Consider the following 25,796-nt stretch of genomic DNA (forward strand, 5'->3'; position numbering starts at 1 on the left):
GAGGGCACAGATCTTGGTGTTTCTTTCCCTCCCAAACCACCCAGCCTCAGGCGCTGCCTTCACAAGGGAGGGCAGGGGCCTGGCCAGCATCTGCCTGGGGCTTTGGGGTTGGTTCTTGTTTTATTTTTTTTTTTCCAACTTGAGAAGCTGTGCACGGACTCTGGCTCCGTGTTGTGTGTTCATCTGTGTCTACAAAACACATGCAGAAGACACTCCTAAGCTGTTGCAAAGACATTGCAGAGTTACAGCCCCAATGGACCAAAAAACTGACTCTTGTTTACATTTGTCTTGTTTGATTTGCAAGATTTGGGGAAGGGTGGGGGGGAGCGGGAAGGGTTTTACAAAATAATATAATAGGCACTTTATGTAGGTATTGTCTGTCATTGACATGAACAAAAAAAAAAATCTTCAAGTGTTTCTACCGTGGGTGAAACTTGATGTTTTATTTTTTCTACAAATTAATAAAATCTTTTTAAAAATTACACCCTGTGGGTTTGCCTTTACTTCCTTGCCCTATCCCACAGCAAAGCCTGCTCAGCAAAAGGCCTGAGCTGCGAGGTGACAAAACCAGCCCTGTATTGCCCCATTTTCCCCGACTCCCAGAGCAAAGGTTCCCGCCTCTGCAAGGCTCCGCTGGGTTTTGCCGGGCAGGGAGCTGCTCGCTGCCAGGGGTCACTGAGCCAGCTCTCTTTCCTCACTGCACTACGCCGAGAGTGACGGTGCTGGCAGCCCCGTGTCACTGCCTGCAGTCACCCAGCACACTGACATCACTCCCTCCCAAAGAGCTGATTGTGTTTCATGCTCTCTGCCGATTAACTAAGCACGCTTTAATGATGTCAACACAGACTGATTCATTGGCACCCCAGCTGGGATATTGTTTTTACTCTGCAATATGAGTAAAGGAAGTACTTTGCTCGAAAGGTCACCTTTACATCTGATGGTTTTTAATCTCTTCCCAATAACAAGGTGCAGTAATCATTGATAGAAGTGAAAGGAAAACAGGAGCACTTTTCAAAGAAAGCTCATTTTTAACCTCCGCTTCCCCCTCATGCAGCAGCACAAATTTGTGTTTAGTACATATTAATGGCAAAAAAAAAATCATATTGAAACCACAAAACAAGGGTGGGGGAGTGAGGCTGCAAAGGAAACCATCTCCAAGCAAACCCTCTCAGTTTCACTTGAAACTTGGATTCAAGTTTACAGAGTTAACTTGCTCCTGAGCTAAGTGCCAGACATTTCTTTGGCAACAAGTTGTTTCTTCCAGCTCTGCCTATGCCTGATTTCACAGGAACAGCAACTGGCAAAAGAATGGAAAACATCGACCAGGCATGAGACACAGGAATTTATTGAGCTGAGACAAGCAATGGCTGGTGGAAAGGCAATTTCAGTAATAAAAAAATGTGTACATTGTGCTTTGTTTATCTCGGTGTTCTGCTTTACTCAGAGTTTACACACTGGCACCTTTCCCAAAGAAAGTACTAGTACAGTATCTCAGTGGGTACAGAGTAAATCTCTGAGCTACAGGTGAGTTGCAAACATCCCACTGGGCAGAATTACCTGTTCCAGCTGCTCAAATGTTTGTGGTTGTGGGAAGCCCCTGGATGTGGAACTTACCTGTCCTGTTGAGCCTGACTTTATATGGAATAACTAAAAGCTTTGATCATTTATGCCCTTTGTTTTGATTCTTGCCCTTCCTCTGTTTTAAGAGGGAAAGTCATTGGAGCTGGGCCCAGGATCCCATGTGCTGCCAACATCCTGCCCCTGCTCCACCCACATCCACTCAGTGAACACACAACAAGGGCAGTTTGGAACTTATAAATCTTTATTTGACTCATCTCAGACACAACCACCGATTGTTTGAAAAGAGAAATACAGAAGTAACTGAAGTAATCATTCCTCTTCCAACACACAGGGAATGGAAAGTGTACCAGAGACTCTTTCCAGGAGCAGGGCCAAACAGTTCATGCTTCCCTCTTATGTTCCCTTTTGATGTTTGGCCATTTTTAAGTTAAAAAAAAAAAAATTGCAGAAATGCCCCTTTTTCACCAGCAGGTACTTTGACCCTTAGTGAGGAGAACGCAAAATGTCTCCTGCTTGTTTAAATGTAAAAAAGAAGAACCCCACCCTGAGAGAAAACAGGAGATGGGATATAGAAGTGCACAGTCCTGCAGCTGATCAAGGGAAGGTGCTGCTGCCATTGTCCCAGGAGAGCACACGGTGTCCTGGCCCAGTGTCACACACCCAGGTCCACACAGACACAATGCCACAGCCCTGCAACCACAAAACCTACAGAAAGAAATGCCAGCTTCTGCCACCCTGATCAGCCTGCACAGGAGGTATCTCAGACACGGAGAGTGGAGCTGTGTCTTTCCTACTCCTTGGGGATTTCAAACATGCAAAGGCTCTTGTACTTCTGCAGCAGCTCGTTCTTGGTCCGGACCTGCTCCCGCAGGTTCTGCAGCTGCTGCTGCTGCTGCTCTGGGCTCACCCCGATGCCAGGCATGGAGCTGATCAGCTTCCTCATCTCCTGGAACTTGTTCTTGAGCTCATTCAGTACCTGGTGAACATCCTGGCTGTCCTTGTCCATGCTGCAGAGGAGAGAAAATCGAGACACTGTGAATTCTCCTAATGAAAACGCTGTAATTTCCAATACAACCAGGGTTTAAATTGGAATTCAGTGGGAAAATTGCTCTTGGTATCTAGGTACACACTCCTGATTCACCTATCCCAATAAAATGACACATATGGATATACACTGGGTAGCTATGGGGCAGCCTGGTATCCTGCAAATTTCCAGCACACAATCCAGTCACCTCAGGATGCATTAATCAGGTTAGGAGCTGCTCTGCAGCTTTCAAACATCACCCTGGAGGAAGCTAAATTCTCCCTCTGAACTCCTGTACCTCTCTTTGGGGAAGGTAAGATTGCATATGTGTTGTGTGTAGTCACCTGGAAAAAAAGATCTCAGTCTCACCCATGACCTGTTGCTGCTATAATACAAAAAAATCAATGCAGCCGAACAGCTCGACAGCAGAAAACAGAAACTGTTCCCAAAAGTGTCAGAGAGTGTCCAAAGGCAGAGAAAATGGTACTTGGGAGCTTTAAAATGAGCCTCTGGGGATTAATACTTAATAAAAGAGAAGCAGCAGGGGTTTTTTGGGGTTGGTTTGTGGTGTTTTTTTCAAGAGCAGCAGAATTGGCTCTGCAGCCAGCTCTGTGCTTTTCAAGGCTCAGTGTTGTCTGAGGCAGTGTCTGCCCTTGAACCCTCATTAGTATCTGACTCAGCTTTGTTAGCACCAGCAAGAAGTTTCACTGATTCCAGGCGAAAGCAAGTCCCCACTTCCAGGCTGCCTGTTAACAGTGAGAGCAGGATTCTAATGGTCTTTGAAAAACTGGGAGCCTGTTCAATAGCCAGGCCTAAAAATAAATCTGCTTGGCATGACCAGGGCAGAGAGGTGCTCGATTATAACTTTGGGGAATCGTGACATGGCTGAGAGCAAAACTTTTAAGCAGATGGCGGCCGCTTGTTTCAAAAGCCTGTTGGAACAAAATATTCATTATTCCCTTCTAAATAAAACTGCAGCTGGTACTATAATGTCTCCCCATTATGCAGGCACTCAGGGCCAGGTTGGCAGTGGAAAAATACAGAAACAGACACACAACCAAGCCCATGGCACATCTGGGGAAGGAGGGGGTGACACTGTCATCCACCACAGCTGCAGGCTGGCTTTGACAGGGGTGTCCTCCCCACATCCCATCCCCTTCCCCACTCAAAGAGAACTGACAGCTGCCTGTTGCCTGGTTGATGCAAAGGGGTAAATATTTCAGGGTTGGTGGGGGTTTTTCTTCCTGATGGGTAGTTTTCAAGCCACCAAAGCAATTCACGGAGAGGTGGGAGTGAGAGAGTGTGGGAAGAGCCTGCAGCTGCCTGCACTAACACAGAATTCAACACAGCCTGTGCTGATACAGTGGGCACAAAAGCTGCCCTCAGGCACAGTGTCCTTCACCACACCAGCACAACCCACCACTGGCAGAGCCACACACAGGGACCTCAGCAGTGATGCCATTGACTGTGCAAGGCTGAAAACATCAGCAGACTCTGTTTAGGAAAACCTTCTCCAGACCCAAACAGGAAGCAGCACCCAGCCTTGAATGTCAGCAAATCTACGCGATACATCCTCGCTCCGGAGCACAGAGTCACCTTGGAGATGTGTCCTCACAGTGAGTCAGTGTCAGAACGGCGGGGCTGGGCTCTGCCACTCGAGGCAGAGTTAGAGGACAGCCCGTTTGCCATCTGTCAGGGACAGGAGGCACAGCATCCCACCGCTGGCCGCCCTGGTGCCACCTTTCTGCCACACAAGCTGCCCAGGACATGTCACACAGGCAGCCAAGGGAGGCAGCTGGGCAGCAGGAGTGGGTGGCTCGGTGGGACAGGGCACAAGATATCCCTGGGACTGTCACCTGTGAGTCACTACAACCTGATCAGTGACACATCACAGCCTGGGAGGTCTCAGCCCGTGGCTATTGCCCACTCTGGTGATGTGCATGCACACACCTGGCAGGGGATTTGGCCTCAGTCTGTGTCTGCACAGATCAGAGAGAATCAAGGTCAGGGGGCAACTTGATGGCCTACAGCGAGCACAATGGGGAAACTGGGTGAAATTACAGTTTGTGTTCTCATGCCCATTCTGGACTGGTGTGTTAGAGGTATTCACTCCCATGGACTGGGCTGCTTGGGCTGCAGAGCCATTAAGGATCAACATCCCTCACCTTTCAGACATGTTTGCTCCAAGTGAAACATCAGCAGGACACAAATCTGCTCCTCAATCGGCGCACAGAGAGAGGGCAGGAAGAAAGCAATTCATGCTTCCCATGCCCACTGCCTCACCCTGCCCAGGTGAGAGCACAGAGCCTGCCTGGATGGATTTCCATGGCTGACACATCCCCTTTCTGGGAATTCAGATGGGCATCTCTGGAGGGATTATCCTGACCCAGAAACACATCCGTTCTCGGGACTCTTGTACCTTTCACCTGTACAGTGCTTATCTTGAGCTGGGAAGAGAACAGTGTATGTCCCACCGAGGAAGCCATCCCCCTTTTTACAACTTCCCAGAAATGGGCTGCATTCCTGACGCACTGCCTGTACTTCCTGAGGCTGTTATCAGCCAAAGAGTAGAGTTCTCTGGAGCAATAACCCAGCGGACACACAGTGCTCCTGCTCTGGGGTTACTGGTGGGGCAGTGTACCTGGGCCATGGGAGCACCTGCACTGCTCAGGTGACCCTGACACCACCCAGGTAGGACTCAGAGTGCAGATGTGCTTGGGGCCGTGCCAGCTCCCTCCAACTCTTCCCAGGAACTCCAACTGAGATAAAAAGGGCAAAGGAGATGCTGGGAAGATGGAGAGCATCACTAGAAGGGTGACTCCATTGCCCTGCTACCTCTTCAGGGCATCCTGGGGAAGTGAGGGATGGGAGAGCATCACTTGAGGGAGGATCCAATAGCTCAGCTCCATGTTCAAGGCACTGTGAGGATGCTAAGGATGAAAAAACAACTTAGAGGAAACCCCACTGCCTTACTCCTCATCCAGAGCATCCGGGAGATGCCGGGAGCCGGGTGAGCATCACTAGAGGGGCATCCCATTGCCTCACTCCCTACCCAGAGCATGCCCGCGGATGACTGGGAGAACATCACCGGCGAGAGCCCCTTAGCCCCGCTGCTCACGCAGGCCCCGAGAGCTCCGGTGTGAGTGAGGCAGCCCCGTCCGAGCGGCGCGGCTGCGGCAGGGCCGCGGCTCCCGGCGCGGCGGGGGGCGGCGCTGGCCGTGCCCGCCGTTACCATTTGATGATGTCGTGGACGAGGGGCAGGAAGGAGAACTCCTCCTGCGCGGGCGGCAGCGGCGGCGGCTTCTGCTCGGCGGGCGGCTCCGGCGGCGGCGGCTCCTCAGCGGCGCGGCCCGCGGGCCCGGACGCCATGGCGGGCCCGGCAGTGACGGAGCGGGGCGGGCCCGGCCTGGCTCCGCCTCACGGCCCTCACGGAGCCGCCGCCACGGCCCTCAGGAAGCTGGAGCCGCGCAGCGATCCGCGTTGGGGTGTGGGGCTGTGCTCTGCACCCGCGCTGTGATCCTGCTGAGACCTCAGTGATCCCCCTCAAACTTCCAGTGATCCCGCCGAAATCCCCAGTGATCCCCCATAAATGCCTCCACAGTGATCCCGCCTGTGCACCAGTGATCCCCCTGCACCCCGCCAGTGATTCCCCAGAGACCCTCAGTGATTCCCCTGAGATCCCTCAGTGATCCTTCCTGAAACCTCCAGTGATTTCACTGAGACCCTCAGCGATACCCCTGAAACCCTCAGTGATACCCTCTAAGTGCCTTCACAGTGAACCCACCTGTGCCCCAATGATCCCCCTGAAACCTCCTGAATGATCCCTCCTGAAACCTCCAGTGATCCCCCAGAGACGCTCAGTGATCCCCCTGAAACTCCCAGTGATACCCTTTAAGTGCCTTCACAGTGAATCCACTTGTGCCCTAGTGATCCCCCTGAGATCCCTCAATGATCCCTCCTGAAACCTCCAATGATCCCCCAGAGACCCCTCAGTGATCATCCCTGTGCCCCCCTATCGCTTCCCCCTACACCCCTCAGCGATCCCCCTGCGATCCCCAGGGATCCCCCCATTACACCCCCAAAATTATCCCACCTCCCACCCGAGCCTCACACAGGAGGTGGGGGATTGGAGGAAGGAGAGGTTGTGAAATCCTGCGCCCCAAGGGCAGGGTGAGGAGAAGGGGTGCCAGGAAACATCCAGGTGCCCCAGGAGCCGTCCAGGGACCACTTGAACCACCCAGAGGTCCCAGGAACCATCCAGGGAACCCAGGAACCACCCAGCAGTCCCAGCAGCTATCCATGGGCTGGTCATGGCTCTCCTCAGCACACTTGGATTGCTGTCCCAAGTCTCTATACATCCCTCTCTTTCAAGCCAAATCTGAGGGGGAAATTGCATTATTCTGTGTAAATAACCACAGCAGGGTTTTGCTGTCTCATATATCCCAACTTTTCAACATATTTTTTTTGTTATTTGGAGTCCTCAGTTTGACTCTAATGCAAATGGGGATGATATGGGCTGGATGATGGGGATGTGATCCTTGAAATGCCTTAAGGACAGATGTTTATGTGGGACCAGAATTTCTGCTCAAGGGAGGAAGCATGGCCAGCATCAGTTGGAGGGAAAGCAGTTGGAGGGAGAGTTGGATGAGAGCCTGGGCTGGAGACTGGAGGAATCTGGAGGAAGAACAGAAATGTGATGTCAGGGCTGGGACTGCTGTGGAGCTGGGAGGGGGAGAAGAAAGGGGAGAAGGCTGAGAGAGTTGGGGGTTCTCAGCTGGAGAAGACTCTGGGGAGACTTCAGAGCCCCTTCCACTGCCTAAAGGAGCTCCAAGAGAGATGGAGAGGGACTTTGGACAAGAACTGGAGTGACAGGACAAGGGGGAATGGCTTCCATTCCAGAGGCCAGGGTTACCTGGGATATTGGGGAAGAATTCTTCCCTCTGAGGGTGAGGCCCTGACACGGGTTGCCCAGGGAAGCTGTGGATGCCTCGTCCCTGGTAGTGTCCAAAACCAGGCTGGACAAAGTTTGAAGCAAGCTGGTCTAGCAGGAGGTGGCCCATGGCAGGAGATTGGAAGCAGATGATCTTTAAAGCCCTTTCCAAGCCAAACCATTCTGGGATTCTGTGAAGAAATGGAGCTCTGGTGTGACTGACCTACCTGCAGGGGGAAGAGGTGGCTCAGGATGGTGAGTGGTCAAGGCTGGGAGAGGGAGGGTGATGCCCCTCTGCACCAAGGACCCTCAAGCCTTTTCTTCAGTGAAATGCTGCCCTTGTGTTCAAACCCCTGCACCCACACAAAGCATCACAGCGTGGATAATACCAGCCACAGTTGAGAGCTTTTTTTCCTGGTTTGGCTTAGACAAAATGCATTATTTAATTTTTCATTTGAAATAGGCCTCCCTGCTCAATGGTTATAGGCTGAGGAAGACTGGGAAGGCAATTTTCTTTTTTAAACCAATTTCTTTCTGAAAACAAACAGAGGCTATTTATACATCTAATGAGAATGCTGGCAACCATTTAAATGGGGGGTATTGGCTGTTTGCTCTAAATATAGCAGATGCAATCGCTCACTTTGTTCCTACTGTCAGGAATAGATCCTGGTTCAGTAACTGATGCTGGAATGTGCAAAGGAGCCTGGGGGAGCCCAGGTTCCGCTGAGCAGATCCCTGTGGGAAGGCTGGTGGTATTTATGGCCCTTGACTGAGCCAAGCAGGAGGCACAGGATGCTGTGTCCTTCAGATGGGGCTGAATGGTTCATTTCTGCCTCTTTTTAAGGGCTGTTTCTAAAGCAGGAGTTGATTCAGGCTCTGTGGGGGACACTTCCCTCTGTACTGTGCTGGTTTTAATTCTCCCCTTGGCTTTCTGGAGGAGGGCAGCAATAATTGCTGGGTTGCTGGATGCCTGCCTCTGATGTTTGAGTCAGGCAGTTGTTCCAGCAGGTGACAACATGCAGATACCATTCAGAACCCAAAGTGCTGTCAATCAGCATTTCCATTTACCTTTCCATTTCTATTTGGAGTCTCATGTTCCCAAAGAGCTGGAGCACAGCTTTACCTCGGTGCTGTGCTCCTGCCTTTTGCCTTCTCTTCCTTGTGGGAACAGCTCCTCCAGCTGCCACAGGTGACCCACCTCTGTCCTTTGGGGCTTGTCGTGTCTTGTGGCAAGTCCAGGGGACAGCAAAGGTGTTCCACAGTTTTCATTCTAGATTTTTTCACCTGCTATCAGTTCCTCAGCAGAAAGGTTCGAATGGGCAACCTGTGAAAGCTCCATGTGAGGCAGCTAAAGCAGGAACAAAGACACTTAGTGATGAATGAAATGAATAATTTCCCCCTGGATTTGGTAATAAACCTGAAGTGCAAATGATCGACCTGTTCCTTGATTTAATTGTGGCTCTTTGTACAATTCATTTGCTGGACAGGCAGTATCTGAAATGTGTGAATGTTTCCAAACCATCTGATTTTCTGTGTACATTCATTGCTCACCCAGACATTTCATTAACCCATTATCCTAAAACCCAGCTGATCAAATAATCCGTATCCAGAGTATCTTTTGTTATTGCCTGTTTCTTTATGATACCAATGTTATTGTTTCTTCTCCTGTCATTTCTGTACAGATTGTACCTCTTGTCCTCTTCCAAAGGGAACTTTTGAGGTATTTACCACCAGTTATTTAATTCAGCACCAGGTGACTCTGTGCCTTTCACTATTTCCTTACAATGACTTGATGTTTTATATATTGATGGTCTGACATTTCACTGGGCTCCACTTTTTGCTGTTGGACCATATGGAGCTTGTTGTGCTGTTGCCACCAGCTCTGTTATCATTTTTTACTATGTGGCTATCACCAGGTTGAACTTTATCTCTTCCTCCTGCTCCTGCCATCATCAGCTGAATTTTCTGTTTCAGTCTTGCTAAGCTGCCATGGTGGGATAAGTCTCTATTGATCAGTCAGGGAGGTGTTGTGGCCACGTGGGAGGGGGTGATAGGAATGAGAATTTACAGCTCCATCCCTTGGCTGTGGTCAGGGCACCTTTTTGTTAGGTCATGCCTGTGATCCTGCAACTGCTCAGGCTTGTGGCTAAGATCTCCCTAATTTTGACCAGATGTGAATCTGGGCTTGGGCTCTGCCCTGTCTTGACTCCTGGGGTCATTTCATGCCCTGGTGTCTCAGTCTTCTCATAGGGGTGCTGATGGGAGTAGCAGGTCATAAACCAAGCTTCATCCTTTGGAACCATGTTTTACCAGAGGGGTTTGGGCCTTGGAGGTCTGGCTGCCCCAAACACTCAGCCCTGCACTCCCAAATGCTCCCAGAGCTGCTGGTGCCCTGGGTGCCATTGAGCTTTAAATCCAAACAAGCAGCACCAAAGACATGCACATCACCCTAATGCCTCCTGGAGTCACTGGTGCTGGGGAAACTGTGCTGCCATGGCAGGAGGGCCATCATCCCCTAACCCAGGAGATGCCACCCTCGAGGAGAGCCCAGCGTGCAAGGACAGAGCCTGGGATAAGAGGTGGCACAGGAGGCTTGGCCAGGCTGCCTGTAGCAGCAGGTTGGGTGTCACTGCAGGGCATTGGCCTGGCCATGCAGCCCAGTGAATGGGGATGATTCAAGGCCACAGGGAGTGTGCAGTGACCTCCCCGTGTTCTCCAATGCCACCCCAGTGCTGACCAAACACAGAGGCTGGCCCAGGCCACCCCAGGGGAGGCACCCTGGCCATTTCGTGGGCAGAGGGAGCACCGAGGACTTCTTGCACAAGATCAGCTACGCAGAAACACGGATCGAGGAAAACACGCAGGCAGAGCGGCCGCAGCCTGGCCCAGCTCCAGCTGCAGGTGGCTCTGGAGCTCATTGTCTCCTTTGGGCAGCTCTGTCACTGTGCAGCACCCCAGAGTGAGTCCTGGGAGCCACCACTCCCTGCAGAATCATCCCACAGCCAGCCTTCAACACTCCAAGCTGTTTTCCTCTCAGGGCAAAGGGGGAAAAGTCACCTTGCAGGAGCAAGAGAGGAGCTTGGAGTGTGAATTTGGGGTGTCCCTGAGGAAACCTATGCCTGCAGAGAGAAGTGCCCTTGTTACCACTGGGCAAAAGCAGCCCTGAATCCCTGCTGGCTCCTGCTGCAGTGTGGTGAGTCAGCAACGTCCCTGCCATTATTTAGAAATAATGAGCGAGGCTCCGAACACGTGCGGCCAAAAACATGAGGCAGCAACAGTTTCACTCTCAATATGCAATCGTGGCCTTGAAGCAATGCTGCAAGAGCCTGCACTGAAGGACAAGGCTCAGCCCAAGCAAGGATTTCTCTCCTGAGCTCCTGGATGCATACCCAGCATGTTGGGAAGGTGTTGGAGCGGGACAGCACACATGTGTGCATCCCTGTGCACACGCATCCATGTGCTTGTGCATTCCTGGGTGCATCCCTGGGCACATCCTTGTGCATCCATGGATCCCAGGGCACCACTGCCCTGCACAAGGACACTGTGGGTGTCACAGAGGACAGATAAATTTACCTGGATGCACATAGTAGACACTCACTAATGGGGTCACATTAAGGACATTCATGAAATCCTAGCTCCCTTTCTTGGAGTCAGTTCTTATTCTTCTAAAGTGGGTCAGGCTTTGTTTGTGTGTTTTTCAGGGTCCCTTCAAGTGTGGCAGAAAAAGCCATTACCTGATGCTGGAGCCCTTCAAAATATTTCTCTTGGGTTACTTAACACAGGGGGAGAGGAAATGAGCTTTGTTCAGACTTCGTTTTGGCACCACAGAAAAAGCATCTGGTTAAGATTTTAGCCCATCCTTCACTTGAATTGCAAACAACATTTTGCTATAATTGGCCTAATTACTGAAATGAGACAAAATTTATGTGGGCTTTGCAAGATCAGTCAGGTGTCCTCAAAGAATAATTTTACGTGGTAGAGCAGTGGGTTTCTGGGGCAGCACTGACACTGTGGGAGAAATATCTTGGCAGGTGGAGAAGTCTCACTCCAGCTCCAGTGAGAAACCATTTAATCCTTCTCCTGACCTGGGGAATGGTGCATCCCTGCAGGGCCATGGCAAGAGCAATGTTTTGCTGAGCCTTTCTCCTCCTGACCTGGACTTTGTGAGCATCCCCAGGATGCTGCCATGTCCCACCTGGAGCAGCCTGTCCCCCTCCTCAGCCACACCAGCAGCTCCCACCCAGTTCTGGTGCTGGCACCCATGAGTGGCTTGTCACAGCCACGTGTCCCTGGCTCCAAGGATCCCTGTTTGCCAAAGGCTTAATGTTTAGCTGCTAATAAACAAGGCATATCGGGGAGGTTCTGATGACCAGGGAGCTAAACTTTCCTGGGAAGTTTGCTGACTCTTGTGGCACAAATAAGGCCAGGATGTGGTGACATTTTTGTCTCAGATAAAGTTTTAGAAGTTTACCAGAGCAGGCTCCAGCTCTTACTCCCTCACTCCTGTGCATTCCTTCAGTTGGTGATCCAATGCTCAGCCATGTTCTATCCTGCCCAAAATCTTTCTCTCCTTCCTGGCTGTGCACTGATTTATCCAAGGAGGAGTTGTTTTATTGGGGTTGGATTCGTTTGGGGGATTTGGCTCTAAGCAGCTGCAGGGGAATCAAAATAAGATTTTCATACAATGTCAAGGGGGAAAAGAAAAAACCCTCCTTGTTGCTCTGACTTGAGAAATGAGTGAATTTGTCCTTTCTGCCTTTACCCCATGGGCATTTCTCAGCCAAAAGCCTGATGTTTTCCCACCAAAGGAATATGCCCTAAAGCCCATCTCATTGACCACAGGGTGCCCATGGCTCAATCCAGCCTGGAGCCAGGGTTTGCCATTTTCTACTTTGTGGATTAGCTGAGCCCATCCTGGCTTCTCTCGTGGGGGCATCCAGCAGAGAGGGAGGCCAAAGAATCACTCAAAGCATTTCAATCCCTACCACCATCCTCTTACCCCAGTGTGGCCCAGCTTATTCCTCATTGATCCAAATGCAAACGAATGTCATTAGAGAGGGACATTTGGCGTTCAGGTAAACACTGACCCATCCTCACCCTCACTCCCATGCAGAACCAGCCCAGCTGGCACTGCAGGAAGCTCTTGGGATGCCCCATGCCCTCCATGGCCATGGCAGCTGCTGGAAGGTGGGCCCTGCATCTCTCCCTCCCAGGGATTACAGCAGGACCTGGCTGCCGGCTGGCCCGTTCCGGCATCTCTCAGCAACTGCAGAGATAATTGCCATAAGTCTAATTGTTCCTGCTGGATAACGAGTATTTTGCATCATCATCCCCAGCTGCCGAGAGCATCATCTGAGTTGCTATTTCAGGGCTGGAAAGCAGCTCCTCTGAGGCAGGAAAGGCCAAACCAGGCTGGATCTGGGCACCTGGAGCAGAGTCCACACGCTGAGGGTCCCCTGACAGTGCTGGTTTACCAGGCTGCTTTGTTACTGTGCAGTTCTGCTCAGAGTGTGATGAGCTGTGTGTGTTCTGGTGGTGTCCCTGGTTCTGGGCAATGCCATTGCAGGCAGCAGGGTTTGTCACAGCCTCCCCATGCTGTTCCTTCAGGCAGAGCTGCTCCGTGCTGCCAGGACACGCGGCCAGCCGGGACCACAGCAAGTGTCACCCTCTCCCCCCACGCCATGGGTTGGATGAAGCAGCCACGTGGCAGGAGCCCCTGACTGGGCATTGATTTCTCCTCCACCAACAAGCACTCTGCAAGATCCAAGGATGCACCACCTCAGATCAGGGCTGCTCAAGTGCACGAGGCTGGCTTGGCAGCAGGGATGGCATTTGAACAAGGCAGGAGCGTGATGCTTCTCTCCCTGCACCCCATCTGGCACCTGGAATGGCTGCTGGTAATTGCTGCATGCTGCAGGATGTATTGAGCAGCCAGCTGTGGCATTCTCACTCTGCTCATGCTCACAAACATGTGGGTTTGAGGCAGTGTCAGCACAGGCTGTACATCCCATCCATCCCATCCCACAGCTCCCAGCTCGACCCTGGGCTCTGCACCTCACTTGCTTTTCCCTTCTTCTCCACAAACCAGCTGCAGACAATTGTCAAGTGCAAACCTTGTTCTCAGAGCAGCACCTCTTAAATTAACCCTCCTACCTTGGTGGCTGGAATGCATTTGAGGACATCCATGTGGCAAAAAGTTTTGGCTGCCAGGTTGTCACTTGTGCCCCTCGTGTGTGTAATACACAAGCCCCAAGAAATGAGTTTGCAAAAGATGGTGCTGAGTTTGCCTTGGGAAGGGGTGGTTTGGAGTTTGAGATAAGAGTCCTGCGAGCTGGCTGGGAAAGGAGAGAGAGGAAAAAATGCGTCAGGGCAAGGAAAGGAGAGATAAGTGACATATCTGGGCTAGGAGCATGAAGCCAATGGCCTTCCTGGCGCCATGGGGCTGCAGGGTGGCCAGATCCGGGCTGAGACAGCCTTGGTTGGAGCTGGCCCCGTGGCAAAGCCTTGCTGGCCAGGTTTGGGAGCCCTCTGCCAACTCTGCCAAACTGCAGAGAGCAGGGAGGAGGCAGCCCCAGCCAGGGACCTGCTCTGGCTCCTAAGGGCTGTGCAGGGAACAGGTGATGGGGATGATGCCCCCCAAATTCAGGCACCTGCACCCCACTCTCTGCTCCATCCCCTGCCAGTGCTGCCATCCCAGGGCACAGTATGTGGTCTGTACCAGGGCATGGGTTAGATGTTGATTTTTCACCTTTGGGGAACCCTGCCGTACCAGCTCGAGCTTTTGAGGCTGGGGTAGGTTTTGTACCAAAACCACCTCTGCTGCTTACCAGAGGGGAATTTGGATGGCCAGGATCACCCAAAGCAGTGTGTTCGGGAGCCAGCTGGGCGCTCGTGGCCGATTTTGTACGTTGTCTCCTAATTGCAGTTCTTCATGTTCCCTCCATGCAGGAGGACGGGAAGCGCGGGGATCCGGCAGCAGTTGGGAGCTGCTGGCGAGGGGGAGGCTCCTGCTTTAGCAGGATCCCTTCTCCCCCACCGAACCAGCTGCTGGCATTTCTCCTGCCACCGTCTCCATCCTCCTCCCGTGGTGCCGCATCCGCTCCGGCATCCTGGCAGGGAAAGCGGGAGCTGGCAGCAGCTCCCTGTCCTCGCCCCAGCACCGCCGCACCCCTGCGAGCACACAAACACTTCTCTTCTGCCAGCTCCCTATTTGCAGCAGCACTGTATATACAGTATAATCCACCCACGGGCTAGCCAGCCTGTACTTGGCCGGGAAGGACAGAACATCCTTGTGATTCAAAAGGTCAAAATGAATGTCAATACGTTGTGAGCAAGAATGCCGAATTCACCTCGGGGACACAGGCTGCTCGTAGGGACCCGGCTGTTGGGTGTGCTGCTCCCTGACGACAGGCATGGGGTGCCCCAAAAGCCTCTGCTTGCTGCAGGGTCAAGCAGGGCAACTATCCCTGAGGATAAGAATTCCATGGTGTGCTCACAGCTTTGTCTGTTCAGCCCGCAGATCCCTGTGCCCTCTTTCCATGCCTGGGTAGTGAGGGGGTGAGCAGGTTGTGATGCCCCTTCATGACATCCTCCCTGTCTCCTCCAGTTTCTGTCTCTAAAGCCCAAAACTCTGCCTCCTCCACAGGGCTCTGGTGAAGAATTTTCTTCCCAGAGCTCGGGTGTGGTTGAGGTCCATGGGCACAACACATCTGTTTGCTCTGATATCCGGAAGGCAGCAAATCCCAGCGAGCGCCAGAGCGGGAGAAACCACCCCTCCTCCTCCTCCCAGATGGAGTGAAACTGCTGTCATTTCAAGGCAGGCTGGAGTGGAGGAAGCTCAGCTGGAGCGGATGGCTGGGATTGATTTCCCAGTGACAGAGGCACTCGCGTGTCCCTTGAGCTGCCGGCCCTGTGCCTAACGATTTTCCCTGTTAATAATCTCCACTGAGCAGCAGCAGTGCAGGCACAGGGCACGGGGATGAGTGGGATCATTCACAGCCTGACGTGGCAATGGCAGGTCCATGCTGTTCTCCCTGACATATGGATCCTTTCCATTCCTCCTCAACCCATCCCAGCAGGAGTGCTGCCCATAGAGCCCTCGATGCCAGCAGCAGCAGCCCCCGTAATTATTGCCCCATTAAATGAAAACAAAGTCTCAGGGCTTGGGGAATTTGGAGGTGAATTAGGAAACCCCTTCACAGTGGCAGAGAAACTCCCAGGAGCTGATGGTGTTTTGCAGGAGGGGTTTGAAGGCTTTGGAGCTGTGCTGAGTTCAGGGGTTCCTTGGTGTGTCCTCCTGGACACAGCATTCCCACCCACAGAGTTATGGAATGGCCTGGACTTTAAAAGGACTTTAAAAATCATCCAGTTCCAATCCCCTGCCATGGGCAGGGACACCTTTCACTATCCCAGGTTGCTCCAAGCCCTGTCCAACCTGGCTTTGGACACTTATAGCTCTGGACAGCCTGTGCCAGGGCCTCAGCACCCTCACAGGGAGGGATTTCTTCCCAATATCCCATCTAACCCTGCCCTCTGTCAGAGGGAAGCCATTCCCCCTTGTCCTGTCACTCCTTGCCCTTATGCAAAGTCCCTTTCCAGCTCTCCTGGAGCCCCTTTAGGCACTGTAAGGGATTCTAAAGTCTCCCAGTCACCTTCTGTTCTCCAGGCTGAACACCCCCAGCTCTGTCTCATCCCCAGCTGCTCCCCACAGCAGAGCTGCTCCAGCCCCTGGAGCATCTTTGTGGCCTTGTCTGGACCTGCTCCAGCAGCTCCACATCTTTCTTCCCCTCCCTCTCCTGACGCAGTGCAAGGAGCAGGAACAAGAACATGAACTTGGGCACAAGATTCTCCAAACACAGACTTTTGGGGACACCCAGCTGTCACCATCCCGGTGCTGCCAGCGAGGAGCCGTGTCCAGGAGGAGCAGTGGGACACTCCTGTCCCTGCTGGAGTCGAGGTCGGGGCAGGCGGCGGGAGCTGGCAGTGCTGCCCAGCCTGGCAGGGCTCTCATGGCCCCGACCTTTCTGCCTTTGAAAACAGGATGGGAACAAGACGCACTTTTGTTTTCACTTTGGGAGCTGGAACGGGACCTTCGGGCTGTTCCTGGGATGTTGCAGCCTCTGGGCTGTGCTGGGGGTGGGGACCAAGCTGTGACACCCCAGGCACCCTCATTGCTCCTTTGCATCCGTCCCATTTTGTCCTTCATCAGCAGATCCCAAAGCTGTGCCTGTCCTCTCCCACAGCCGGGCTGGCTGGGGAAGCTCCCCTGGGAGCACAGGCAGGGATGAGCAGCTCTCAGTCAGCCTTCAGCTGGAAACCCCCCTGGCTCTCACCACGTGCTCCTGTGCTGGGGAGCCCAGGGAGGTCAGGGAGTTTGTGGTGCTGCCCCATGAAAAATGTGACTGTTGCCCTGGGTGGCACAGGGCACTCAACTAGAAAACCAGCACATAAGGATTCCAGGTGCCTGCACCTTATCTCACCTCTAAAACCCCTTGGTGGCCACCAAGGAGCTGCTGGCAGCGACCTGGATTGTGCTGTGGGGACAAGGCTGGGGACAGGAGGGCAGGAAGCAGCTGGGGCTGGAGCAAGGCCATGCTTATTCTCACAAAATGGAGGAAAATGGGATTGAATCCCACATCCCACCATGATCAGGTCCTTACTCAGGGAGCAGGGGACTCTGAGTCACAGAAACGAGGGACAATGTGACCCTGCACCAAAATCAGGAAGGGCTCTGGGCAGTGTCTCCCTGCACAGGACTGACTCAATATATCAGCCATGAGATGGGCACCCTTATCATCTGTTGTGGGTATTTTGTTCCTCTGCTGTGGCAAGGCAGATTTCTAGAAGAAAAAGTGAATCACTACAACCCCTGATGGCAGGAGGGGATCTGGCACTTATGTTGTCACCCACCACATGCCCTGGGACAACCCCAAGGACAAAAAACTCGGTCTCTCTGCTTCCTGGCCCTGCTCCTTATCAACCTCCCACACCCACAAATGGAGAAATAATCTGCCTGGTTCCTGTGGAAGAGATTGTGAGTGGCCAGTGATGAGAAATCACATGGGTCCTGCCACGTTGGTGCACGTGCAGGTACACAGAGGCTCCTGCAGCATTTCCCAGAAAATCCTTGGATTTTGCCAGTAACTCTCATGACCCCCTTTTGCTTGCCCTCCATGGTTTTCTGCCCATTTTCTGTGCTAAGATCCCATTTAATCTCTTCACTGACAAATTCATCCCACCTTTTGCAGTCTTGGGCTTCCTGTGGCAGTTGTCACAGCAGGGAAATGTTTTTTTTTTTTTTTAAGAAAATCAAGATTCCTACAAAATTGCTGCTGTGGGGACCTCAGGAGTTTACTAGGAAAACTAAACCTGATCTCAACTGCCTGTACTGTGGAAAGCCAGGGTGAGGCTGTATATATTGTGATGTTTGGTCCAAAATATCCCCAAATTCTTCTCCTGGCTGAACCCGACCAAGGCTGAGTGAAGACAGGTCCCCCCAGGCCAGGAGCTGCTATGGGGCTGGGAACATTGGTGTTTGCAAAGAACAGAGCTGGAAAAAGGACACCCAGGACATCTCCATGCCTGTCCCCTTTGGCCACAGTCCCTCTGCAGGGGCAGGAATACCCAGCATTTCCCTGAACCCCCAAACACTATGTATTCCTGCCCTGTGTCCCCATTGCCCTGCTCAGCTCCCTTTCCTTGTGCTGACATGAGGATTCATGCAGAAGCCAGGTCAGGACCAAATTCAGCTGGGAGTGTGTGCCCTGCCAGAGGTTGGTGCCCCGAGTTGTCCCCGCACGGGTGCGGCTGGAGCGGTGCCGCCCCGAGGTGCTGCAGTGCCAGCACCCTCTGCTCCAGGCTCTTGTTTGTGCCTCTGCGTGATCTTGTCCCTGTGAAAAACATGCTCCTTGTTTTTGCTGCCTCAGGGCTGAACTGCTGCCCTCCCCAGGGACGGGTCCCTGAGTGCTGGCAGGGATTTACAGCCTGCCATGATTTATGGTGGAGGTGGAGCGGGGCAGAGCTGTCACAGCCAGCACCAAAGGAGCCCCGGCGTTGGTCCAGCATGACCTTACCTGGCCGTGCAGGACAAAGCTCTGAGGTCAGAGAAGTGTCCCCTGAGGACAGCGGTGGCATCCACGGGACGGGTGACAGTGTGCATGTGTTCAGTCACCCGTTCCCCTCGTGAAAATAAACAGACTTTAAATGAGAATTTAAAATGCAGATCTTTGGCTTAAGTTCAGAAGTTTGCTCATCTGCCACATCCAGGAGGGTCATGGCAGGAGCTGGCACTGCCACGGGGTACAGCAGGTGACCCAAAGACAAAGCAAGTCATGCGGAGTGGCAGCAGATGTGGTGTTGGACTCGGGGAAGTCGCTCAGCAATGACACAAAGCAGAGGAGCTGTGAAAATACAGGGCTCCTGAGTAACTGGGATCTGGGACACCCCTGGCCCCAGGCACCTCTTCTCCTTACACCACCACCTTCCTCTGCAGGGAGACAGGGAGGGGAGAGGGCAAAGCCAGCCCCAAGTGCCAGCTCCAAATCCCAGCCACTTCTCATTCCTCGACTGTCACTGCTCCCTTCCCATCCAGCTCCTCCTCATCCATGCAGGGCTGCGACCCACACAATTAAATACATTCAGTACAGCATCTTGTCTTCTGCAGAGTGTTGAAATCCAACCCTGGGTTCTCCCAGCCTGTCTCTGCCCTCCTCCTCCCCTCCTGGGTGAGAGGTCTGTGGTTGCCCAGCTCTGTTTACTAACCAGGAATTTTCCCCCTCGAGCTGTTTCTTTATTTTCACTGCAAAGTGATGCAGAACTACCTTGACCGAGAGCAGGTGAAAAGCCCAGCACTGATGCCTGCACCAGTTCAGACCAGCAAGGAGCCCAGCATTCTCCTGGGTGGTGTGATCAACATGAAGGGACGCTGAGAAGTCCCTGCAGTGGGATCAGGTGTGCAGATTTGGGGTCTGCCATGAGCTGGAGGACACTGAAGTGGTGGGACGTGTGGGGTCACACTGAAGCCAGCACTGCCTGGGGAATGCTGGGGATCCCTTTCTTCTGGGGACCCCAGGTGGGTTCTGGGGCTGTCGGGATGGAGCTGTCCCCCTTCTAAACCTGGGACAGCATCACCAGCATCCCTTCTGGGACAATTTGAGACAGTGGGCTGGCCTTCCAGACAAAGAGCCTTTGGTGTTGAAATGCCTCTTGAGCAGCTCCATACCAGACTGACAACCAGCCCGTTCTGAGGTCACGCTCTTCCAGCTGGGTTGCCACCAGCCAGTGAGTTATTGCAGGAGGAAAGAGAGGATTTAGCCCTTGTTTATCCTTGCTGCAAAAAGCTGGGTGTCTCTCCCCCAGCCCTGAGCATGGATCTGAGGCTGTGAGCCTCACCCTACTCCCTCCATGGCCCCCGTGCATCCCTCAGTGCCCTGCTCCTGCAAGGTCCCCACTGTGTGAGCTCATGGGAACCCTCTGTGCAATGCAAGCATCTTCCAACACACTCCCCACCCACCAGAGTTTGGGCAGACCCTGGATCATCCCCATTTTGGGTCCTCCCCAGGCTGGCCTTGCTGCCAGAGGAATGGCAAACAGTTCCAGCACACAAGGGCTGTGCCAGCCCCGTCCCAGCCGGGAAATACCCCGTGAGCCCGCAGGGCTGTACTGGCAGGAGTGATACCGATCCCTGGGGCTGATAACAGCCTGCCACGGCGCTCAGCCAGGCTCTCTGCGAGAGGTGAAGCACTTCAGCCTCCCACAGCCCCTAAGGAGAGGAAAGGCAGGTGCAAACAGCTAAAAATTGGTTTGGGGAGAGCCAGGGCCATGCTGTGCCAAGCCCCGCTGCGTTCACAGTGAGTCTCAAAGGCGGTGTCGCGCCCCAGGAGAGCCCCTTTCGTGCCACGTACCCCCCACCAACACTTTCCAACTCCTGTGCTCATTTTCACCCAAATTACACTGGAGGTAGAAGTCAAAAGGCAATTTCTATGCGCATCAGGAGAATTGCTGATGGAGGATAGAGAGGCAAGACAGCCCCTGCTGAGAAAAACGCTGCAGCGTGAGCCCAGCCCTCCAGCAGCCACCGGAGCAGCCGCCCCGAGGCCAAACTTCCTGGGAAATCTGGTTTCCTTGGGCTGGCCACTCATGCCCTGGCTGGGTTTGTTTTGTTCTGGGCTCGAGATACCGGTGGGATGAAAGAAATGCTTTGTAAGTGTTGAATTAAAAGGATGATGCAAAAGCTGCAGGGTGCTTTGGCTGGGAAACGTGAGCGGCTCGCAGTTGGCCCCGACGGGCTGTTTGGAGAACATGGGGTTTCTGTGATTAGGCTGCTCATATGACTCAATATATAACCACCAGTTACACACTAGATTTAATCTTGGGTCAAAAGTCATGGATAATTCAAACCACGCAGAAAATGTTGATCGCCTGCTTGCTGGGGCTGTTTTTCTCTGCAATTCTTTGTTTGGGCTAAACAACCTCTGCAAAGCAAATGCAGCCTGGCTCAGGGCAAGAGTGGAGCCTGTCCTGGCTGGAGTAATCCCTGTTCTCACTGCAGGAGCTGTCTGCTCTGCCTGCATCCCACATCCAACTTTTGGAATCTCATTTCAAAAATAGGGATGATTCACGCCCTAAACTTCCCATTGGAGGCATCCCATTAGTCCTCAGCCAAGTCATCTCACTGTTTGGGCAGTGAGGGTGCTTTCCTCACCCTCAGGGAGCAAGGTTGGGATGCTGCCTGCCATGTTGCTGTAGTAAGTTGAATACCTGGCTCCCTGCATTCTGTATTTTCATTTGCTTCCTCTCAGGGACTGCCCCAGTTTCTTGATTTGGGCAGTTTCTTTCCCAACCAAGTCACAAAAAACACTCTGGTATCTGAAAGATGCCAGTGGGGATGGTTAGGAATGTTCTGCCTGGTTGGGTTTAATGAGCAAAGGATTCCCAAGCAGGGTCTTGGAAACATTGATCAGGTCAAGGATCTGTGCCTGGGGTTGTGAGGGACTGGAAATGGAACAGCCCAGAGAAGCTGTGGCTGCCCCATCCCTGGGAGTGTCCAAGACCAGGCTGGACAGGGCTTGGAGACACCTGGGATAGTGGAAGGTGCCCCTCCCATGGAAGGGGACTGGAACCCCATGCCCTTTAAGGTCCCTTCCAACCCAGGCCATTCCATGATTCCATGATCTTGAGCTCTGAGGTTTGAGTGTTAGTCAGGGGAGTTTGCTGCTCCGTGCGCCCATGAGCAGCATGAGGTTGTTCTTTCACTGCTTTCCAGAGGCAGCATCCCTGATTCCTGGTGAGTTGAATCTCTGCTGAACGCTTCACTGGGCAGGAAGGGGAGAAGCCATCCTCCAGCCTTGCAGAGCCCTGCCTTGCAGGATGGTGTTTTCGGGGACTGCAGCAGTGTCCCCTCTGCCGGTGGCAGCAGACGTCACTGCTCGGTTACTGCACAGGGACAAGGGCCTGTCGTGGAGCATGGCTGAGCTCATCCATCACTGCACTCCTCTGCTCCTCAGCCTCCTCTCAGGTCATTAGGAAGGATGAGTGATCCCTCCCTTCCCCTACAGAACCCTTTGCCATGCAGTGACAGAGAAGGATGTGAAGAGCCCCTGAGAGCACAGAAAAGCTTTTCCCTGTGGGAACACGAAGGAGGCAGGGAAGCAGCATCCAGTCCATTGTGCAATCAGGAGGGGCACTGAAACAACCAGGACTGGGCAGGGTGATGCTAAACCCCATCTCTGGGCAGAACATCCTCCTGCCCTCACCATGGGCACGGCCAGAGGGTTTTACCAACAAACCAGGGATCTGAGCCTGGGGTAGAGCCAGCACAGCCTGAGAGGGCTGATTCCTCTCCCCATACATCTGCACAGGAAAGAGGCAAAGCCCTTGGGGATGGGGAGAGAAAGCACTGGAACAGGCGTAAACAGCTTAGTAATAATACTAATGATAGCAGTTAGCACGTCGGCAGCGGTTTGCAGCGCAGGGCTCTGTACAAACATTAATTAGTGCAGGCAGACAATTCAGTGATATGGCTCCCATTTTGCCAACTACCATGGGCAGAGAACCGACCATCTGCTTAAATCCTCTTTAATTTAATCCCAGTGCCTTCATAGGAAAATCCTGAGCCCGTTTCAGCCTCAGATGAAACGGCCCTGGAGGGGAGGGACCCTTCAGACTCTCCTGGATGCCACCAAGGGATGTTTGAAGGGTGTTGGTGGCTGTGGGCTGAGCCTGGAGGTGGAAAACACACGGTGGCTGTTTTCTGTGTCAATAAATACACGTGGAGTAGCCAGAGCACCGGTGGTTTTCCTTCAGACACGTGTTGCTGGAGTCTTTGGGGTTTTCCAGTTGGAGGTGTAGAGTTGGTTTGGGCTATTCTCATCCTTTGCTGCCCTGCCTGTGGTCGTTTTTATGACTTGTTGGGACAGCTGGTTCATTAATAAAAAATAAAGCAGATGGGATTAATGCCCTTTGGGGTGTCTGTCCTGGCTCCGGGGACATGTGTGGCTGAGGCAGCAGGCACCAAACACCAGGATAAGCTCAAACTGCTGAAATTGGGGGATCCGGGGCTTTTTTCCTTTAGGGGTTATTGCACAACAAGCACAGACTGGCAGCAGGGTTTGGCCAAAGATGGGGTCAGCACTTGGGGCTTGGTTGAAACCCAGCACGAGCCAGACACAGGAACAGCACCCCAAAAACTCCTGGGGGAAATGCAGATATTGCAGGAGGGTGAGCAGCTGGAAGCAGAGCTGTGATCACACCTCAGCACAGCACTGCAGTGCTGCTGGGGGTGCAGCCATGCCTGGGGCTTTCTGCAGCCCTCCCTTGCTCCACAGATAATTCCTAGGCAGGAAAAGAGGCAGATGGAACCACAGGGGATGGAAAAGGCCAGTGCTCCCACAAGGAGATCCCCTTCTCCTTCAGCAGCAGGAAAACATGTTTGCCTACTCTTAAGCTAATATTGAAACCACTGAGCTTTCCCAAACACTGTGTCTGAATTTCCCACTGCACGTGAACTCATCAGCCCTACACATGGCAGAACGTGCTCAGCTGCAGCACAGGCTGCTTTTCCTAGGCTGATTTATCAGGATTAGTGGCTTTTTTTTTTTTTTTGTTTCACTAACTTTATATTTAAAAGTCTATAATGGTGGAATTTTTCCCTCATCTCTGGGCAGATGTGTCCTAACACAGAGTCAAGAAGGGTTTGCAAAGAATTTTATTTTTTTTAGACAAAAGAGCTCCTGAATCACTTTGTCCCTGACTGAGCACATCTTATATTTCATCTAAATCCTGCACTGAGCTGAGCTGAACCTGCAGCTACATTGCAATTATGCAGAAGCTGAAATGCTTGGCTAAATCAGGGCTTTCCTCCTCTCACCATCTCCCAGGGCCTTTTCAAATTATCCCCCAGCCCAGCCATGTTTTGAGTCCAGGATGGTGCAAATGGTGCAGATAATGCTGATTTCAGCAAGATCCTCCAAGCTTGGGCTCTCTCTCTCAGTTTTGTCTTGTGAATGGCATCCCCAGGCAGCTCCTGCCTCCCATCTCCACACCAGGTTGCCTTGTTAAGTGTCTGATTTTAATTTCTCTCAATCAGGAGCTGGGCCCGAGCAATTACGTAGTAACGAGCAATTCATCCAGGGGGAGAGTGTGGATCTGGGTTAATTGGTCTGACAACTGAACCCAAGCCTTTCTGGTTTTGCCCAGTTTTCCTTATTTTTCTCTCCTCCTGCACAATCTCTGCAAAGCTCTCAGCCTTGTTAATTAAGGAGGTAACTTCACCCCAAGGGCTGTTTTGTTCTCCCCTTCCTCCTTCCAACGCAGGAATAAAAAAAAAGTAGCAAGAATGAGCTAGTTTGGGATGAAACAACCACCTCAGAGCAGGACACAGCCGGCTGGAGTCGGGCTGTGCGGAGCTGCTGCTGCTCTGCTGGGCTTTGGGGAAACAATGCTGCGTGGGGAAGGCAGGTGCTGGGGCAGAAACACTCCTCCAGGCACGTCTGACGTGTTCCACAAGCAGGACAGGGTGGAAAGCAGCAGGGTCCACAGGGCTGGGGGAGTTCTGGGTCGTGGCTGGGGCTGCAGTGCTGCACAGTTTTGGATACAGGTGCAGGAGGGTTTATGGCTTCTTGTGAACATACAGCCCTAAAGGTTTGGGCACTTCTGAAACCCTTTTTGCTACAAAACACTGGCAAAAGCCCTGTCCATGGGAAGCTCTGCCCTGTGGCCACATCAGGAGGAGTAGAAATGAAGCTTTGCCCTTTTTTTGTGGTCTCTTTTTATGAATTCCCATGACAAAGCTGGGCTCTGCCCATGCTGGGCAGGGTGGGACACTCAGCTCCCAATTTTCCTGTATCCCTTAGGTGTGGGCAGTCCCAGCCCCACTCTACAGGAAGGAGCTAGAACATATTCTGTGCCTCCATTTCCATTATCTGAATGGTTGTGGGTAGCCCAGAGATCAGTTTTGGAGTGAGGAGATGCCAGTGATGTTGATAGACATGTTTCCCTTCAGAGAATAAACTGGCCTTAGGGCAGGGAATCAGTCCCAAAACATCCTCTGCGCCCTGAGGGTGGCTGGGGCTGCCCCTGGCACCAGTGCCTGTCCCCAGGAGCCACCCAGGAACATTTCCCTGGGATAAAAGAGGATGTGCACAAATGCATGGGTAGGAAGCACAGCTGTGACACTGCTCTGCTAGACTGGAAAAGGAAAATCTGTTCTAAAACAGGCACCCAAGGCATGAGTTTGCTTTTCCAGAGGCTGTGAGAGCCAGAGGGGCTGGGACTGAGAGCAGAGGAGGGGTGGTAACACCTGGAAAGCTCCAGAGATTGTTCCCCAGGGCTCTTGGAGTCCTTACCTGGCGTGGCTGGGACTGGGAGGGGAAGGGGCATTGAGCCAGGGGGTTCCCAGCTGGCCAAAAGCCTGGCGCAGGTGGGCACAGAAAGGGTGACACAGGCACCAGGGATCCATCCCAGCCCACTGAGGTGAGAGCTGGGCCTTGCTGCTGCCCACACCTGGATGGAGCCTTCAGCAGAGGGATCACAGAATGGTCTGGGCTGGAACCTCAAACACCATCCAGCTCCAGCCCTGGTGACAGCACTGAGCCCTGCCTGGGTGGCAGCAGCGTGGTGTTCAGGTGCTCTGCAGCACCAGGTCCCTGCCTTTGCCCTCCCTTCTCCTGGGAAGGGCTCAGCCCATGCAGCAGGAGCTGCTCCTCATCCTCACACGTCCCCTGGCGCTCACAACAGGCCCCTCTTGCCTCACTTTTACTGAAC

At 52.8% G+C, this 25,796-nt stretch overlaps 1 protein-coding gene across 1 annotated transcript; it reads right to left on the bottom strand.

The window, feature by feature from the left end:
- Positions 1–1,804: 1,804 nt before the first annotated feature.
- MED9 (mediator complex subunit 9) lies at positions 1,805–5,974 on the bottom strand. The gene is made up of 2 exons (XM_063171661.1): positions 5,838–5,974; positions 1,805–2,588 (listed from the first exon to the last, which is right to left on the bottom strand). Exons 1-2 carry the CDS (start codon positions 5,972–5,974, stop codon positions 2,372–2,374), a joined length of 354 nt encoding a protein of 117 aa, XP_063027731.1. The 3' UTR covers positions 1,805–2,371.
- Between the last annotated feature and the right edge of the window lie 19,822 nt (positions 5,975–25,796).

This window comes from Melospiza melodia, chromosome 18 (assembly GCF_035770615.1).
Source record: "Melospiza melodia melodia isolate bMelMel2 chromosome 18, bMelMel2.pri, whole genome shotgun sequence".
NCBI classification, from domain to species: Eukaryota; Metazoa; Chordata; class Aves; order Passeriformes; family Passerellidae; genus Melospiza; species Melospiza melodia.